The sequence below is a fragment of the Nilaparvata lugens genome, chromosome 10 (assembly GCF_014356525.2).
Source record: "Nilaparvata lugens isolate BPH chromosome 10, ASM1435652v1, whole genome shotgun sequence".
NCBI classification, from domain to species: domain Eukaryota; kingdom Metazoa; phylum Arthropoda; class Insecta; order Hemiptera; family Delphacidae; genus Nilaparvata; species Nilaparvata lugens.
In genome coordinates this window covers 42991682-43012485 of record NC_052513.1, presented here as the reverse complement: position 1 = coordinate 43012485, position 20804 = coordinate 42991682, and the positions used below count along the sequence as shown (strand labels likewise).

At 34.7% G+C, this 20804-nt stretch overlaps 2 protein-coding genes across 2 annotated transcripts in view; one reads left to right on the top strand and one right to left on the bottom strand.

Moving 5' to 3' along the window:
* The window catches only part of LOC111050580, a 553956-nt gene that overhangs the window by 57072 nt on the left and 476080 nt on the right, over nucleotides 1–20804 (top strand).
* The window catches only part of LOC111050578 (leucine-rich repeats and immunoglobulin-like domains protein 2), a 132925-nt gene that overhangs the window by 28860 nt on the left and 83261 nt on the right, over nucleotides 1–20804 (bottom strand). The window contains exon 4 of the mRNA XM_039436900.1: nucleotides 7226–7362. Coding sequence (XP_039292834.1) covers nucleotides 7226–7362 — 137 coding nt within the window. The remainder of the gene's footprint in view (nucleotides 1–7225; nucleotides 7363–20804) is intronic.

Below are 20804 nucleotides of genomic sequence, written 5' to 3'. Positions count from 1 at the left end.
AATATTGGTCTTGCCACAGTTACTGTGCGGTCCCAATATTGATTTGATGAGATACGAGCCTTCAGTCCCACAAATTTTATTATTGATCTCACTCATTTCACTATAGTGTCGTCCACGTTAAAATGGCAGTATTTGATTAACGTTGGTGTTGCTATCCTCCTCCATCATCCTTGCATCATATTCGTTTCATCTTTGTATCATCTTCCTATAATCAGGTCCACGTTATAATGGCAGTATTTGATTAATATCGGTGTTGCTTTTCTTGTCTGTCATCTTTGTATCATCTCTGAATCATATTTGTATCAGCTTCGTATCAACTTTGTATCATCTTCCTATAGTGCGGTCCACGTTAAAATAACAGTATTTGATTAACGTTGGTGTTGCTATCATTGTCTATCATCATTATATCATCTTCGTATCATCTTTGTATCATTTTCGTATCATCTTTGTATCATCTTCCTATAATCAGGTCCAAGTTATAATAGCAGTATTTGATTAATATCGGTGTTGCTTTTCTTGTCTATCATCCTTGTATCATCATCGTATCATCTTTGTATCATTTTCGTATCATCTTTGTATCATCTTCGTATCATCTTTGTATCATTTTCGTATCTACTTTGTATCATCTTCCTATAATCAGGTCCACGTTATAATGACAGTATTTGATTAACATCGGTGTTGCTTTTCTTGTCTATCATCCTTGTATCGTCTTTGTATCATCTTCTTATCAACTTTGTATCATCTTCTTATCAACTTAGTATCATCTTCCTATAATCAGGTCCACGTTATAATGACAGTATTTGATTAATTTCGGTGTTGCTTTTCTTGTCTCATCCTTGTATTATCATCGTATCATATTTGTATCATTTTCGTATCATCTTTGAATCATATTTGTATCAGCTTCGTATCAAGTTTGTATCATCTTCCTATAGTGAGGTCCACGTTAAATGACAGTATTTGATCAACATTGGTGTTGCTATCCTCCTCCATCATCCTTGCATCATATTCGTATCATTTTCGTATCATCTTTGAATCAAATTCGTATCAGCTTCGTATCAACTTTGTATCATCTTCCTACAATCAGGTCCACGTTATAATGGCAGTATTTGATCAATATCGGTGTTGCTTTTCTTGTCTATCATCTTTGTATCATTTTCGTATCAACTTTGTATCATCTTCCTACAATCAGGTCCACGTTATAATGGCAGTATTTGATCAATATCGGTGTTGCTTTTCTTGTCTATCATCTTTGTATCGTCTTTGTATCATCTTTGAATCAAATTCGTATCAGCTTCGTATCAACTTTGTATCATCTTCCTACAATCAGGTCCACGTTATAATGGCAGTATTTGATCAATATCGGTGTTGCTTTTCTTGTCTATCATCTTTGTATCATCTTCGTATCATCTTTGTATCATCTTCGTATCATCTTTGTATCATCTTCGTATCATCTTTGTATCATTTTCGTATCTACTTTGTATCATCTTCCTATAATCAGGTCCACGTTATAATGACAGTATTTGATTAATATCTGTGTTCCTTTTTTTTTGTCTATCATCCTTGTATCGTCTTTGTATCATCTTTGTATCATCTTCTTATCAACTTAGTATCATCTTCCTATAATCAGGTCCACGTTATAATGACAGTATTTGATTAATTTCGGTGTTGCTTTTCTTGTCTCATCCTTGTATTATCATCGTATCATCTTTGTATCATTTTCGTATCATCTTTGAATCAAATTTGTATCAGCTTCGTATCAACCTTGTATCATCTTCCTATAGTGAGGTCCACGTTATAATGACAGTATTCGATAAACATTATCTGATCCACATTTGCTGCTATCCTTGTCTATCATTCGACAAAGCAGTTGGGCGCTATCCTTTTCTAGATGCGCGACTTTGCAGACCGGTTTTTAACAATGTACAATAATATGATTCAAAATAATTTATGTCCAAAAATATTCAGAAGGACTTAATATCGAGAGCACCAGGCGCTAGTTACTTATCCAATCTCAGTAGTTTGGTCACCCGTCCAACAGGTGTACCAGACGCTCGTCACTTAACTAATTTCAGTAAATTCATACATTTTCCGCGTTTCAATCAGCTGGTTTCCACATATCAGTATCAGTGTGTCTGTCCGTATCAGGGTACAGAATGGAGGAATGAAAATGAAGCCTAGGCTTCCTATTGGCCGGCTCGTTCGGACAACAAATAGCTTGTTATTAGTCGACGAGAGCCAATCAGAAGCGAGCACAGAGCTCTCTTCAAGAGCGTGTAACTAAAAAGAAACGTTGTTTCTCACTTAGATCGTGAATTAGTGAAGAGCTATATTTTTTCAACAATAGGCTACCAACCATTTGAAGCACTATTTACTAGTAGTTCTGTGAACAGCAGACCTCGCGCTCAGTAAGTTACATTGACCTGTTGTTATGTTTTCTCAAAAATTAATGAATAATTTATCAATTTCAAATGTCTAGAAGAAATCCTAAATAAATATAGAGCTTTCTGTCCTATCGTACCGTGACGTGTCGTCCCGGAATGTGAATGTGACTGGTGTTATATTCAGGTCTGGCTGCAACTGTCTACAACGTTGATGGAAAGATAAATTTTCATGTTGTTCGATGTTTTTGAACGGGTAGTATTATAGTCCACTAGACAGCTGATTCATGATGAAGAATTCTAAAGTCTGATTTTACGGTAATATTGGCTGTCGAAGGAGACTCCTTTTCCTTTTGTATTATCCTTAAAATGCAGAATTTCAAAAAGCCGTATGTATACGTCGACGCGAAATTCGAAAAGGAACATACCTGTCAAATTTCATAAAAATCTATTGCTGAAATATACATATAACATTCAAGGAGAAGGAGAAGGAGAATGAGAAGAAGGAGAAGGAGAAGGAGAAGAAGAAAGAGAAAGAAAAGAACTTGGACCTAATTATTTAAAAAAGTTGTTAAAAGTACTTCATATGTGTATAAAATGAGCTATGTTTATTGATTTGATCCAGTCTGCTATTTTTTTTATATTAGTTTTTGTTGTCTTACTTGTAATTAGGTTCGATGGTATTAAATTGATCACCTATTGCTTATATATGTGAATTGTCTTCCGGCATACAGTAAGGTCAGTTCTGTTAATTTGGAAATTGGATTGCATTCGAAAATTATAAGTTCTGATTTGTGGTGTGAATAGGTTTCTGTTTTTAATTATATAAAGTATAATATTTTCACATAAAGTTGTTTAACTGTTAAGACTGGAATTCTGTAAAAATAAGATGTGTGGGGTATCGTCTGGGTCGACCAAGGGCAGCTTTTATTATATGTCTCTGAATCAAGGAAATTTTGTTGAAATGTGTGTCCAATGCTCCACCCCAAACCCTAATCCCATACTGAAATACAGACTGAGCATAAGCGAAATATATTAATCTCAAAATAGATAAGTCTCCCAGAACGTTCAATCTGTAAAACTTATGGATAATATGTTTCAATTTTTGACAAGTCTTATTTATGTGCGTATTCCATTTTAGTTGAGAATCTAATATCACACCTAAGTACTTGGTCTCTCTCACTCTCTCTAATGATTGACATGCACAGTCTCCACCTCCCTCCTGTAAGCCTTCACTATGGTTATAATGATAGGCGCAGCAGTCTGAGTGATTTTTATTCCGTTACGAAATATGTCTGCAGGTATGGACCTTTCAGATGGTGAGAAAATCATGAAAACACTTTTTCTTATATTTAAAGTTAGAGTGTGGTGATCTAGCCACATCTTAACTTGGGCCAGACCAGATTCTGCCAAACTCCTGACCTCTCGCCAGTTGGATGCTGTAAATATTAGGGCTGTATCATCAGCAAAGGAGATTGCATGACAACCATTCATTTGGATCCTCAAAAGATCATTAATATAGATCAAAAATAAAATCGGCGAGATTACTCAGAAGGCCATATTCTGACAGTGTAACTTTACTAGAACCAAGAGTCTGGATTCTTTTACTCAAATAGCTTTTTAATAGCTTCACACTGGTCCACGGAAACCTATTCTCTCTAATTTGTTCAGAAGGGTATTGTGTGGAATGGTATCATAGGCCTTAGCCAAGTCCAGATACACTGACAATGTTTTTTTATTATTCTGGAAATTATCGGTCACTATTCTAACCAGTTCAGTCATAGCGTCTTCAGTGGATTTACCCTCCTGGAAACCGTACTGATTACCAGCTATAAATTGATATTTTTCTAGATATTTTATAATTCGTACTTTAATTATTTTCTCGAATATTTTAGATAGGTTACTAATAAGACTTATGGGACGGTAGTTCTCAGGAGCTTTTTTGCACCTGATTTATACAGAGGGATTATTTTTGCAATTTTGAAATGAGATGGAAAATGGCCTAATTCAAAACATTTGTTGAATATTATCGACAAGGGCTTCGCTATGTATTCTGATATATTTTTTAAGCATATATTTCCTAGTCCATCTACCCCAGGAAAAGAATTAGTTTTTAAATCTTTAATAGTAAGCAATACCTCATCAGAGCTCGTTGGGTACATAAAAAATGAATTTGGAGTGTTAGTCGCATCACAATGTGAATTCTGTGAATGTACCAACTGCAATGTATCCCCAGTATCGATCCTCTCCGCATAAGTTCTTCCTACCACAGAGAAATATTTATTCAGCGTTTCCGGGTCGATGCCAGGTGGTTTATACACACGTTTTCTGTCTAAAATTTCCTCAATACATTCCCATGTCTTCTTACTATTACCTTGGAAAGCGATATTTTATTTCTATAATAATCGAATTTAGTTTGTTTTATAAGTTTATTTAATGTATTTCTGTATGTTTTGTATTTATTCCGCAGTTGTTGATTGAACGGTTGACTATTTAATTTTTTATGCATTTTGTCTCTTTCCCTAATAGATCTAATAAGTCCTGGAGTGATCCAGTTTTTTAGAGGTCTATTCCTGTTTTTAATTTTTATTTGATCAGTGGAAGATCTTATGTAGCTAACTAGTTACTGTAAAAATTATCAACTTTATCATCTAAATTCACATTGATTTCATTGAAGCAAGTTTCAGTTTCCCAGCTTTCCCCCTTCAACTTATCAATCAATTTCATGTAGTTAATTTTCTCAGTAAAGATCTCTCCACTCTTCTCTAAAACTGTGATTGGATTTCCCAAATGAAAAGTTGTACAAAAATGGTCCGTTATGCAGGTTTTTTGTATAGAGCTCAGTACATAACTCTCTCCAAAATGAACATTTTTCCAGAATATATGATCTATACATGTTTTTGTGTGACCTGAAATACGAGTAGGCTTATTTATCAGGGATTGCAGACCATGCATTTGCAGAAGACTGCTATATTCAGTTGATAAATTACTGTTACTTAAAATAAGTGTTTAAGTCTCCAATAAGAAGAACATTTTCGTTTTATGAATATTAGACATATTCACATCTAAGTCATTTAGAAAAGTTTCTATGTTTGAGGATGGAGATCTGTACACTGCCAATAATGTGATAGGGTGACTAAAAGCTACTAATCTAATCGCAATAATATCTGCAGCCGAATTTTCAAAGTTAAGATAATGAACATCAAACGATTCTTTCACAAAAATACATAATCCATTACTATTATTCAGTTGCCCTGGCTTATCAATAACTGTATAGCCATCTATGCTATAATCAAAATTCTTATCTTTTGTCATCCAAGTTTCCGTTAGAATTATTATATCGTACTTTATTGTACAATTTTGCAAAATATAAACAAACTCATCAAAATTCCTATTGATACTTCTAATATTCATATGTATAATATTTAAAAAATCAACAGTATCTGTTATTTCACCATCTATACTAGAACGAAAATCAAAACTAATAATATCATCATTCTCTATCGTATCAAAACATTCCAAATTTATTACTTCATCGAAACTATATTGAGTATTCATTATTAAATTGAATGGAATTTAAAAAAAATTATGTCCTGTAATGGTTGTTATATTCATGCTTAAAGTTTATGTTATCTTGCTCAAGTCCTTCTCGTCTCGAATATGTAGCACTTGTCCTCCCTCGACCTTCCTTAACAATATCTTGCCGTCCCTGATCCAGACAAATTTGTATCCCTTGGTGGAGGCTTGTTGTTTGGCCTTTTTGAGAGCTCCAGGAAGAAAGGTGGCAGGTGGTCGTGAGCCACAATACGCCCAGCTGGCAGCTTTTTGTTCACAACACTGGTCGAGATACCCGGACTAGATTTATCTTTACTAGCTATTTTTTTAAAGTCATTAAGCCATGCTAATTCGTCCTGCCGCTTAATGAACTTGTAGACGATGGGTTTTACTGCGCCCTGCACCCTACCAGGCATCCTATGAGCTATGCTCAAGCAGTCCTTAGATTTCATCGAGCTCCCCAAAATATTAGATATTTGGTCAAACACTTCGAACACAGATTCATTCTTCGATTCCGGAACTCCAGACAGAATCAAGTTGTCTTTACGTGTATACCGCTGAAGTTCAGCCATTTCATTTTTAATTAACGTATTTTCACTTTTTACCTCAGCGATTTCACGTTTGAGAGATTCTATTTCACTCTTCTGAGATGTTAAATCCTTCTTGAAACTATCAAATTCATTAGACAGAAAGTCCACGGACACTATTAATTCGGATATTTCTTTCTAACAGGAGCAAGTTCAGTTGAATAAGTTTAGCTATTTCGGTGTTAACAGATCTTTGACAGTTAGTAGCTGCGATGCGCTGCAAGTCCAAAGGGGAAAGACAGTCAGAAGTGGGGGTGGCTACGGCTGATCCCCCCGACCTCTTCACCTTATCACTATCAGCCTCAGAATTACCCCTCCCTTCCGAACTGTGCAGGCTTCTTCTTCTTTCACGAGTGCAAACATCACATTTCCACTTTGTGTCTGATGATTCTCGGAAGAAATTAACTTCCTCAGCTTTCAAATTCACACATGTAGAGTGGAATTCAGCATTGCACAAACTGAAATTAATACTGACACTATTTCTAATTGTTTTGTGACACTTGACACAACTCATTTTCACAACAATACTGGTTTGAACGAAAAACAAGATAAGAGCCGATAGACGGAGAATCGAAAAACACAACCGCTCCGTTCGAAGTCTCGAAAAAGTATAAAGAAAAAGTATAGAAGAATGGAGAAGAAGGAGGAGAAGAAGAAGAAGAAGATGTATGCAAATTTGGGTAGTGTTTTCAATTATTGACTTACCTTCGAAGTCCCCTTCCGAAACAGTAGATATGGAATTTTCATGGAGCTCCAGCTTCCTGAGATTGTAGAGAATGGATAGAGCGGCTTGTGGCACGGAATTCAATTCGTTGCCAGCCAGGTTCAATCTTTTCAGCTTCCTGCAACAAATAATGCAAATCGATGAAAACATCAGCTCATGCAGCTCATGCAACTAAAATATATAGAACGCGTCCCTTAGCTTAACCTCCGTAACTTTGAAACTAAATATTCGCGAGGCATGGTTCGCGGGGGTGATATTCCTACTTTTGAAAAATCTGGTGTAGCGCACTCACACAACTTTCCTTGCTCATTGAACTGTAAGCCTCATTCGAGAATAATTTAGGGAAATAACATAATGACGATTGGCGGCAACATATTTGAAACTACGATCAAAAGACTACTGAGTTAATAAATAAGAGATGCAGGGTATGAATTTGAAATAAATCGGTTAAGTCATTTTTTAGAAAATCGTGAAAAACATGGTTTTTTAGTAATTATCCGCCATTTTTCTCAAGAATATTACGGAACTCCTGCAATTTCCCCAAAAATGAGACTCCAGTCAGTTGATAGAGTTTATAAAATAGCTAGCTATCCATGGTATAAATTCGAAGAAAATAGTTAGAGCCGTTTCCGAGAAAACCGTGAAAAACATGGTTTTTCAGTAATTATCCACCATTTTTCTCAAGAATATTACGGAACTCCTGTAATTTTCCTAGAAATGAGACTCATGTCAATTGATAGGGCTTATGAATAGCTATCCATGGTATAAATTTGAAGAAAACCGTTTTCTAGAAAACCGTGTCTTTTTAGTAATTTTTTCCGCCATTTTTTCCGCCATATTGAATTTCTTATTGTCGGATCCTCATGGTAAAAGGACCTCAAGTTTAAAATTTCAAGTCAATCGGTTAATTAGGAATGGAGTAATCGTTTTCACAGACATACACACAGACCAACACCCGAAAATCATGTTTTTGGACTCATGGGACCTTGAAACGTATAGAAAACTTGAAATTAGGGTACCTTAATTTTTTTTGGAAAGCAATACTTTCCTTACCTATGGTAATAGGGCAAGGAAAGTAATGAAACGTATAGAAAACATGATATTAGGGTACCTTAAATTTTTTTTGGAAAGCAATACTTCCCTTACCTATGGTAATAGTGCAAGGAAAGTAAAAATAACCAGATATATAAATACAGAAATTGCTCGCTCAATATAATAGGATATCTATAATTGAAATCAAAATTCATGACTCTATTATGTGTCTTGATTTTAATTCGTGATTCTATGTTAATAAATAATGGGATAAACTTTTCAATTTGATAAAGGAACCTTCAAAACGTAGAGTTCCGCTGAAGTATTTTGAAACTCTAGATTGAAGACTTTGGAAATTCAACTCTGCTAAGGGGAGCTAGCTGGAGCTGCAAGTATGTAGGCTACAGAAGGTACTTTGAGAAAGAAAATTAGATCCGGCCATTGTGATAAGCATTAGCAAGTTCACAGCGAGATATTTTTTTATTCGAGAGTAATATCGGACACGAAAAAGCACTCCTATGTTACGAAAAAGTTTCTGCATTACAACTTTATGTTTTCACTTTTCTTTGTTCTTTGGCACCTGCTGGGAAACATGTAGGAGGAAGAGGATGAGGGGTAGAAGGAGAGGGTGATGGTGGAGGAAGAGAGGGAAGTGAAGGAGTAGGAAGATATAAATGAAGGGAAGAAGAAAACAGAAGGTATAGGACACGGAAAGAGTAGAGAAGTAGGAGAGAGAAGGAGAAAGAAGAAATGGGAGAAGTAGAAATAGAAGATGGAAAGGAAAAAAGAGAGGGTGAAGAAGTAGCTGATTGAGTAAAATAAGAGAAAGATAGATACAAATGAAGGGAAGAAGAAAACAGAAGGTATAGGATGCGGAAAGAGTAGAGAAGTAGGAGAGAGAGAAGGAGAAAGGAGAAATGGAGAAAGTAGAAGTAGGAGATGGAAGGAAAAAACAAGAGAGGGTGAAGAAGTAGCTGATTGAGTGGGATAAGAGGAAGATGAAGATAAGGTGGCAACGGAGACGGACGAAGAGGAAGAGGAGAAAGATGATGAGGAGGAGGGAAACAAGGAGATTGAGGAGAACAAGAAGATGTAGAAAAAAGATGAAGAAGAAGGAGGAGACGAATAAAAAGGAGAGGAAGATGAAGAAAAGGTGGCAGCGGAGACGGACAAGGAGGAAGAGGAGAAAGATGATGAGGAGGAGGGAAAAAAGGAGATTGAGGAGAACAAGAAGATGAGGAAAAAAGATGAAGAAGAAGGAGGAGAAGAATAAAAAAGAGAAGAAGAAGAGGGCAGGAAAAGAAGGAAAAGACAAAAGGAGAAGGCATGAGCTGAAGTAGAAAACAGGAGAAGGAGCAGCAGGAAAAATAAGAGGACAGATTGTGAAGAAGAGAGAGAAGATGAAGAAGAAGAAAAATAAGAAGAAGACGAAGAAGAGGAGGAGGAGAGATAATAAGAAGAATAATTCATCATCTGGCAGATCTAATTAAAGTGAGAGGATGAATTCTAGAAAAGAAAAGGGAGAAGAGTTATTCATTGTGCATTGGAGAGTTTTAAACTCAAATTGCTACAATAACGAACTCAGCGGATAAAGATAGTTTCTAATATTGAATGAAAATGATTGGATATTATTATTTATAATACTAGTTTATTAGAACAATATTTTGGAAAAAAATTCAAAAATGCAAGAGCATTATTCGAATCATTTTGGAGTAGAACCCGCAAATGGCGGCAATATTGTGCGTCGACCAATCAGAGACGAGAATGGGCGTGTAGGCTACTGCATGCATCGTTCTCGCTACTGATTGGTGGAAGCTGTTTGACACAGTAGTCGGTAGGTGGCAGCACTTACAATGTGACCATCAACACTGAACAAGAGAAACTTACGCTCGAGAAGAAGGAAAACAAGAAGAACTCGATGGAGCGGTGAAGGAGAGGTTGGGGAGGAGGAGATGAAAAATAAGAATGAGGAGGAGAAGGAGTCAAAGGATGATAAGCGGGAGGAGGAGGAGGAGGAGGAGAAACAGAAGAAATAGGAGAAGATTATGCAGAAAAAGAAATAGTGTTTGAAAGAAAAGAGAAATGGGATAGAAATAATCATGACCTGATTGATCATACTTCAGAGCTGAGAGAGGTGTATGTTACAATATATTCTGGTTTATACACGAATTTACAATGAATTACAGTATAGCAGCTAATAATGAACACATTCCACATATTATGAAAACTTATTAATTACAATGAAGATTGAATGCAACATTAGAATATTGATAATATAGTATTGTAATGTAACTACATAAATCGGCGGTGTTTCAACAATGAATAAATGATAATTTCAATGAATAAATATACACCCTACCATAAATTATATGTCTTGGGGTATAAGTAATTAGTTGCTTATTGCGTGTTATAATTAACTTATTGCGTATATTATAAGAGTTTGAGTATTTCAATGACTAGACAAAGAAAAAAATAAGTATGTCCTTAGTGAGAAAACGGCCGGAAAGTAACTGAAGCAGAAAAGAGAGAAAGTCATGAATGAAAAGAGAGTAGAAGATATACAAGAACGAAAACAAAGTTTTCAAAGTTGAAGTGGAAGGAAAATGAGAATGAGAAAGAAGGGAGAGAAGAAAAAAGAGAACTCAGAATGGCCGTAATGTGTCTCAAAGGAGAAATGCACATTAAATTTTAATGGCTGAAATAGACGGTATCATGGCGGAAAGACGATACCGGACTTTTGTGCATTTACAAAATCAATTATCTCTGTTCAAATATTCATGCTCCACTCTTCAGGTTTGACCCACTTACAGCCAACGGGCTCTGCTTACTTACCCCGTGGATGGAAATTCTTACTCTCATTTAGTTTTCTCACAGTTGATGATGATTATCTCTTGTTCAAACTCTCAATAAAATTATTTATTTATTTATTCATATGCAAATACAATTCAGATAAAAACAACAGGCATTTGCCCAAAACTGCTTCAAACCTTAATTTGGAATACATAGTCTAAAGGTTATGCTACTTACGTAACTTAAATGATAATTCGTACACAATTTTGAGTCCAAAAAATGTATCTACTACAATTTTAAATTTATCAGATTGATCAATTTCCAAATACGAATCCAAACAAAACTCTTCCTTCACAATTGCAAAAAAATATTGAACATTTCACTCAAATTTCAATAAGATTATCAATAAGATTCTCAATTATTGACGATGGGAATTATTATTTCTAGCATTCAGTTTCATCAGGGTTGATAATGATTATATCTTGTTCTAACTATTGTAACAGTAGGAATGAAAGACTATATGTAATTGAGTAAAAATGTCACGGGTTTGATGTCATTTATGACACTATCAATAAAATTATTGTTATTCCTAATTTTGATGATGCAATATCTCCATCTCATTTAGTTTTCTCACTGTTGATAATGATTATATCTTGTTCAAACTTCCAATGAAATTATTGAAATTATGAATAACTAGCTCGCTTCGCTCGCCTGCATTTTTCATTTGTAGGACGATCAAGTCTGGGTCCAGACTAAACGTCTGGCTAAACGGATATGGCGAGCGAAGCGAGCCTGACGGCTAGTAATATAATATTCCCAGGAATAGCTCTGATTGAAGTAGCAGTGCCCAATCAATTTTTCAGCGATGAATGCATTTCAATCTTCAACTTGGTGCCAACCTGACAAAACTTGTTGACCTAACAAAGTCAACTCAACTTAATGCCAACCTGACAAAATTATTAATTTAGTTGCCAGTTAACAACTGTTTCGAAGAGGTACTCTATCTAGATTATAGTTCTATAGTAACATATGATATGGAAATTTCAATTATAATTAATAGATTGGGAGAAGAAGAATATACATGCTAAAAGACGAACTTTAAACCCTTAAAAACCACCCTTAGAGTTAAAATATCGCCAAAAGATTTCTTAGTGCGCCTCTAAAGGGCCAACTGAACATACCTACCAAATTTGAACGTTTTTGGTCCGGTAGATTTTTAGTTCTGCGAGTGAGTGAGTGAGTGAGTGAGTGAGTGAGTGAGTCAGTCAGTCAGTGCCATTTCTCTTTCATATATAGATTGATGGTAGAAATTCTTCCTCCTGTTCAGTTTTATCACGGTTGATAATGATTATCTCTTCTTCAAACTATCGATAAAATTATTGAGAATATTGGAACAATCATTTATTGATGATAGAAATTCTTTCCACCATTTAGTTTTATCACGGTTGATAATGATTATCTCTTGTTCGAACTTCCAATGAAATTATGGAGATTATTGAAATAATTAATAATTGGTGATAGAAATTATCTCTACCATTTAGTTTTCTCAGGGTTGATAATGATTATCTCCTGTTCAAACTTCCAATAAAATTATTGAAATTCTCAATTATTAATGATAGGTATATTATTATTTTTTCCTCCACCTACTGTCAAAAGTACGTACTTTACTCCCTGAAACATGATACTAAAGTGTCACTTTTTCGCTCCCGTTACTAAAAAACAGAAAACTCCCTAGGGAGTAAAAGTGACTCCATTTAAATAACATGGGAAGCATCTCTATTTTAAAAACGTACATTTGGAATAGGTCAGAAGGTCTAAGCTCAGATGAGGAAGCATATAGAGTAGTCATTAAACCAACTAAATTCAATACCTCAACCAGACATTTGATCGATATATAAAATTCATGTTTGTATGCTGAAATTATTATTACAAACGTCATATCACTATACTAGAAAAAATTTATATTTTTTTCTTTTAATCCATGTTATTCAAAATACCAGCCAACGAATATTACTTATTAACTAATAAAATTTGAAACGGGAACTTCATCATACCTGTAGTTGTGGCTGTCATTGTTGTTACAACTTTAGCCGACAGATAGTGCTGTCAGAGGAGAACTGTGATTACAAGCCAGCTGTTTCTGTTTACTTTTTAGATTATGTTGTAACACATTGTTTGGTCACATACGTTTTTAAAAATTATTTTATTTGCAGTTTTTATAAAAATGTAGGTGGAGGAAAAATGTTGTGTATATCACGAGTGAAAAATGTTTTTCTCCCTCAGGAAAATTGTTGCCCTCGGCTTCGCCTCGGGCTTCAAACTTTTTTCCCTCAGGGAGAAAAAACAGCACTTTTCACTCTAGATATACAAATAACTATTACCATTCAGTTTTATCACTGTTAATGATGATTATCTCTTGTTCGAGCTTCCAATAAAATTATTGGAATTAATGATTATTGATGATAGAAATTCTTTCCACCATTAAGTTTTCTCACGCTTGATTATGATTATCTCTTTTCCAAACTATCAATGAAATTATTAAAATTATTTATTATTGATGATAGAAATTCTTTCCACCATTTAATTTTTTCACGGTTGATGATGATTATCTCTTGTTCGAACTTCCATTGAAATTATGGAGATTATTGAAATAATCAATTATTGGTGATAGAAATTATCTCTACCATTTAGGGTTTCCTCAGGGTTGATAATGATTATCTATTGTTCAAACTTCCAATAAAATTATTAAAATTCTCAATTATTGATGATAGGAATATTATTATTTTTACCATTCAGTTTTATCACTGTTAATAATGATTATCTCTTGTTCAATTTAACAATTGAATTATTGAAATAATTGATTATTGATGATAGAAATTCTCTCCATTTAGTTTTCTCACAGTTGATAATGATAATAATTTTCTCACTAAATTAATAACGATATCTCTTGTTCAAACTTTCAATGAAATTATTGACTGAAATAGAGACTGAATATCACCGATGAAGAAGGTTGTTTACGGATTCTTGGGTGACACCTCCATATAGAATAGTCTGTTGTAATAAGTCTTTCCAAAAACATGACAAAGAAGGCTTAAAATAGACAAGATTGCCTCTGACACTGGAACCTTTAACTTGACCCACGTTTAGAACAATCGATAAATCAATCGTAATAAATACTTAAATTGAAGAGCCATGAAAAATGCCAAGACAACAAGTATCATACACCAGGAAATAGAATCCAGTGGGTGGAATGAAGCTGAAATTGTACTCTAATTGTACTTCTGGTGAGTAGGCTAGTGGATATACCTGATAATTGTGTGCGGGGGGGTGATTTACAATAATGAATTTACCGAAATATACTTTGACCTCTCTCAAACAGCATTAAAATATATATACGAAAATCTGAAGCTCGAAATATGTGTAATTTTTTCTTTAGTTCAAGTCATCACGCTTTTCTATTCCTGAGACTTTATACTTTGACCTTTCTCAAACAGCAATATTCTACAATAACATTCACGATAATAACTGAAGCTCAAGGTATGTGTCAGATTTGTCTTAAGTTCAAGTCATCACACTGTTCTATACCTGACCCAAATACACTTTGAACTTTGTCAAACAGCATTAGAATATATCTCTCTAATAATAACTGAAGCTTAAAATATGACTGTGTCAGATCGATCTCTAGTTCAAGTCATCACACTGTTCTATATCTGACCAAAATACACTTTGAACGTTGTCAAACAGCATTAGAATATATATTTTCAATAATAACTGAAGCTTAAAATATGACTGTGTCAGATTGATCTCTAGTTTTGAGGGCTTTCTTTGAGGGCTAGAGGTGACAGGTTTTCAGTTTTCATTGATGTTTGTGGTGTCACTTTTGAAAAATTACATTAATTCACCCGCTCTCCTCTCTAGGATTGGTTTCCAGGTACCCACGTTCAATGTCAGAAGAGTTAGGACCTTTCATGTACCAAGATCAAGGACCCTTCATAACATCTGCTCTCCACTTAATAGAGTTCTGAGGCTATTCAATAGCGTTTGTGAAGGTGTTGATGTGCATGGCCCTGTTAGTGAGGTTAGAAGGCGCATTATTGAGGCTATTCATCATTGAATTTGAATTCAGTTTCTGAATTGATTCAATTAATACGATGTCCGTGATTCTTATTAATTTTATAGAGTTGATCAAACCTACAGTTTAAATCCCTTAACTTTTATACTTGAATATTTGTTGTTAAAACTTTTTCTTTTTCTCCTCTGCTTTCATAAATTTTCTTCCCACAGTGGCACATGTTTTTCCTTGACCTGTTTCTATGCTCAACTCTAGGCCTATTCTTTTTATAACTTATTGGATAAGTTTGGATAAGTTAGATTGGTTTTTATTCTGTATTTATTATTTATGCTTAGATTACTTACAATTACTTATGCTCTCCTCATACTTATCAACTTTCTTATGTATTTGTGAATTGCATGTACTGTATCTCTCATTTTTATTTCTTTTAGTAACTCACTTTATTCGATTGTAAATGGTAGTGAAGACTGTTTTGGGCTTAATGCCTGTAGTCTGTAATAGTTGTTCTGTAAATGAATAAATAAATAAATAATTAGTTCAAGTCATCACACTGTTCTATTCCTGACCAAAATACACTTTGACCTTTCTCAAACTGCATCAGAATATTTATTCTGTGTTGAAGAAACGAGACTAAATTTTAAACTAAAACTGAAGCTCAAAAATTGTTTCAAATTCTCCCTTATGTCAAGTCATCAAGCTGTTCTATCCCTGACCAAAATATACTTGGGCCTTCCTCAAACAGAATTATAATATAATTATATTCTCGATTATAACTGAGGCTCAAAATATTTGTATGTGTCAAATTTTTTCTCTTGTTCAACTTATCTCTCTGTTTTATTTCCACTAAATAGAACTACTGTATAATCAAGTATTACAGCACTTGGTATAACAGAATCTTTGGAATATGTCTTGAAAATTTACTTTATTGCTTAAGCCACTCTTGAAAGTTTACTTTATTGCTTAAGCCACTCTTCAAATCCTACTGAAAAAATGAAGTTATAACAGAATAGGCGAAAATTGCACAAGAAGTTTGTTCAATCTCAAATTACTGGACCACAAACTCCTGCTCAGAAATGTATGATATCTATAATTAGTAACCCATTTTTGGACAATTTCTATCTAAATTTGGGAAAGGAACAGTTTTGGGCCAAGCCTGTTGTTCCTTCCCCAATCATTCATAGTTGATAATGATATTGTATCTATCAATGTAAAGTACGCTCTTTAAACTCTTTAAGTATAATATTTATACTTTCCACTTCATACCTCAAATGAAGGAACGCTATCATAATATGAGTCAAACAATACTCACTCATTCTCGATTTTCTTGACTCTTTGAGAGGGTTTTCTGCAAGTACACCGTGATGGTTTAGATTCAAATATTATTTATTTATTTATTTCATTGACAATTATTACAAATCATAATTATGATAAATATAATATGATTGGGAGAAGACAACAGGCATAGCCCAAAACTGTCTTCTCCCAAATTTTTACAAATAAAAGTTTCAAAAAGAATAAGGTTAAGATTTCACTTTCACTTCAAAAATTTCAATTTCCACTTCAAAACTAATGACTAAACTAAAAATTTTGAATTTTGATATTTAAAAACTGATTAAAAACAAAAATATTCCACTCAAATCTCTACAAATTGGAGTTTTTTGAGTAATTTTGCAAAATTTTAAGCCAGAAAAGAAACACAACTTCACTATTAGCACAGCTGATAAAAATAATATGTAATTTGGAGAAATTCTACCAACTATTAAAACTCGAATGCTTCTACTCAATCCCTGGGATAATTGGTGACATGTTATTGGTTTAGTTATGTAATTTCTGATTGATTAATTATTCTTGTTTGTGTAATTTTGTCTACATTCATTCATTCATTTATTCATACATCTCATACGCTATTAAAATCATGTTATACAATCGTCATACAAAGCTCATCACTCAGAGCTTTGTGTTGTTACATAATTTTGATGACGTCATAGTTAAGATAGATAGATAAATGACTTTTTCCTACAGATACCCTGAAAAGTGGCCATTTCTGCACTGATTGCAGGCCGCAAAGAATCACTTTTCCGCTCTAGTGCGCAAAGTAATACTTTGCGTACTCCAGATTTGCAGCATGACAACGCAAAATAGTTAGTAGGTTATATGGAGCACCAGTGCAGGAAAATCAAAATGATGTTGGTAACACTGACTGTGGTGCACGTTATAATATTAAGGCAGTGGATGACAGCGACAGCCACCACATGAGTGACAGCTACCTTCATTCATTTACTACTACATTATTCAATTTTGAATAAATTAAGGTTTTTATTAATAACAAAATTACACAGAAATACATTTGATGGATTTCAGGGAATGTTACCCATAATTACCCACTTTTCATATCCAATGGTAACTGTAGTAGAAATTTAATGTGAAATACGTGCGCAAAGTTCGTCTGCTGCACTCAAGAAACCATTCCGCCCTCGCCTACGGCTCGGGCGTAAACGTTTCTTTCGGTGCAGCAAACTGTCACTTTGCGCACTAGTTGCACAAATAACTATTTCAACTCACATCTTAGATACCATCACTAGACACCGAGTCATCTCAAAAAATTACTTTAGTTAGGTCCTCGTTATAATGGCAGTGTTTGATTAGCAATGGTATTGCTATCATTGTCCATCATTCACAAAGCGGATAGCACTATCTCTTTCTCGGTTTGCTTTGTTGCCAGATCGTCTTTCAACAATGTAGAATTAATAATTCATCAACAAAATCTCTCATCTTAATTATGTGAATTATTGAAAAATATAATTGACCGAGCGAAGTGAGGTCTAAGATTCAAGAAGACGGTTTGGCATTTCTCTTTATATTTAAATGTTTATAATTATATTTGGATGTTCATATATTCCGCATTTACGGCGAAACGCGGTAATAGATTTCTATGAAATTTGACAGGTATGTTCCTATTTAAATTGCACGTCGACGTATATACAAAGTTTTTGGGAATTTTGCTTTGAAAGGATAATATCAAAGGAGAGAGGAGCCTCCTTCATATGCCAATATGGAGTAAAAACAGACTATAGAATTATTCATCATAAATCAGCTGACAAGTGATTAAACAGATGTGTGGAGAAGCCAGTCTATTGCTGTATTTCCATAAGGTCTATAGTTTCTATCAGGTACTTGTGGATGAGAATACTGCGTGAGGTCTACTGTTCACAGAACTACTAGTATCAAAGGAAAGAGGAGCCTCCTTCATACGCCAATATTGGAGTAAAAATCAGACTATAGAATATGCAATGACACATGCAATTCAATATCTCAATGTAACTCAGTGAAAAAACAGCTGTTGTGTGGACTATTGATTGCATGCAGTGATGCAGGCATGCAATTGATAACTTGAAGTAGCATAGTATTTTCTCCCGACTTTTCTCTGCTTTCAACTCAGTAAGCTTTTGATGATACTGTAGTAGCATAGTTATTTACAACAAATTAATAGCATTCAAATGATAATGATTATTGTCGATACAACATTTGAAACAGTCATTAGTTGTTTACACGCCGACCCGTCAGGACAGAACACAATTCACTCTGATGGAGGCTGTAGTTTTTTAACTGCGCGAGGTCTACTGTCCACAGAACGTTTGTTTAAATGTTTGAATGTTTATATGTTGCGCATTTACGGCGAAACGCGGTAATAGATTTTCATGAAATTTAACAGGTATGCTCCTTTTTTAATTGCGCGTCGACGTACATACAAGGATTTTGGAAATTTTGCAATTCAAGGATAATATAAAAGGAAAAAGGAGACTCCTTCATATGCCAATATAAGAGTAAAAATCAGACTATAGAATTATTCATCATAAATCAGCTGACAAGTGATTACACAGATGTGTGGAGAAGCCAGTCTATTGTTGTATTTTCATAAGGTCTATAGTTTCAATCAGGTATTTGTGGATGAGAATACTGCGTGAGGTCTACTGTTCACTGAACTACTAGTGTATTGCTTGATCAAATTTAATTGTTTATTTTAAACGAGATTGAACAGTTAATATTACATCAATGAACCTGTATCTGCTACCGTCTATAGAAGTCATTGACAAGAGGGAGGTTCGGCAACGTTGTTCTCCTATCTTTCTCCTCTGCCATTACAACGTGGACCTCACTATATAAAGTAGGCCTACCACTATAGAAAACTCAACGTTTCTCCTGGAACTGAAGCATAAATCTTATTTTCTTCTCAATCATCCCACAGTCGCTAGAAAAACATTTGAAGAAGCTTTCTCGCCACTTGCCAAAGTTCGTTCGACTGCCAAAGAATAAGCAACAAACTTACGAATGATTCACAAAACTCACAGTCTCATTTCGGAAAAGCCACTTTTGGGCTTTCCTCGGGAAACTCGAATACCGTCGGGAATGAGTTGTCAGCGTTTTTCCGCTGACGAAATTCTTGTCACATATGGCGCGGGAACTGAAGTATGTGAGAGCCTATTTGACATGCAATTTGTCAGTGCTCTGAATCGGTCGTATTTTACGGCGACAAGAATAAAGTCAGTTTTCTCCGTATTCAGACGTAGGATAGAATACATTTCAATTCCTCAAACTATGTACAAATACCTCCAATACTTTTTTTGGCATCGAACTTCACCGCGACCTAATCGTTTCGTTTCGTATCATAATTACTAGTAGTTCTGTGGACAGTAGACCTCGCGCAGTTAAAAAACTACAGCCTCCATCAGAGTGAATTGTGTTCTGTCCTGACGGGTCGGCGTGTAAACAACTAATGACTGTTTCAAATGTTGTATCGACAATAATCATTATCATTTGAATGCTATTAATTTGTTGTAAATAACTATGCTACTACAGTATCATCAAAAGCTTACTGAGTTGAAAGCAGAGAAAAGTCGGGAGAAAATACTATGCTACTTCAAGTTATCAATTGCATGCCTGCATCACTGCATGCAATCAATAGTCCACACAACAGCTGTTTTTTCACTGAGTTACATTGAGATATTGAATTGCATGTGTCATTGCATATTCTATAGTCTGATTTTACTCCAATATTGGCGTATGAAGGAGGCTCCTCTTTCCTTTGATACTAGTAGTTCTGTGAACAGTAGACCTCACGCAGTATTCTCATCCACAAGTACCTGATAGAAACTATAGACCTTATGGAAATACAGCAATAGACTGGCTTCTCCACACATCTGTTTAATCACTTGTCAGCTGATTTATGATGAATAATTCTATAGTCTGTTTTTACTCCAATATTGGCATATGAAGGAGGCTCCTCTCTCCTTTGATATTATCCTTTCAAAGCAAAATTCCCAAAAACTTTGTATATACGTCGACGTGCAATTTAAATAGGAACATACCTGTCAAATTCATAGAAATCTATTACCGCGTTTCGCCGTAAATGCGGAATATATGAACATCCAAATATAATTATAAACATTTAAATATAAAGAGAAATGCAAAAACTGTCGACTTGAATCTTAGAGCTCACTTCACTCGGTCAATTATTACAGAGAGTTATCAATAAAACTGAACGATTCTATTGAGATTAATGTTTCGATGATGGTGGAAATGATAGGAAGACGTTGTTGTCACGTTCCGTTTCCTTCCGGCTTCTATAGTGGATAATAGATGTGATTCAAGTTACCCCGGCTCCTGGT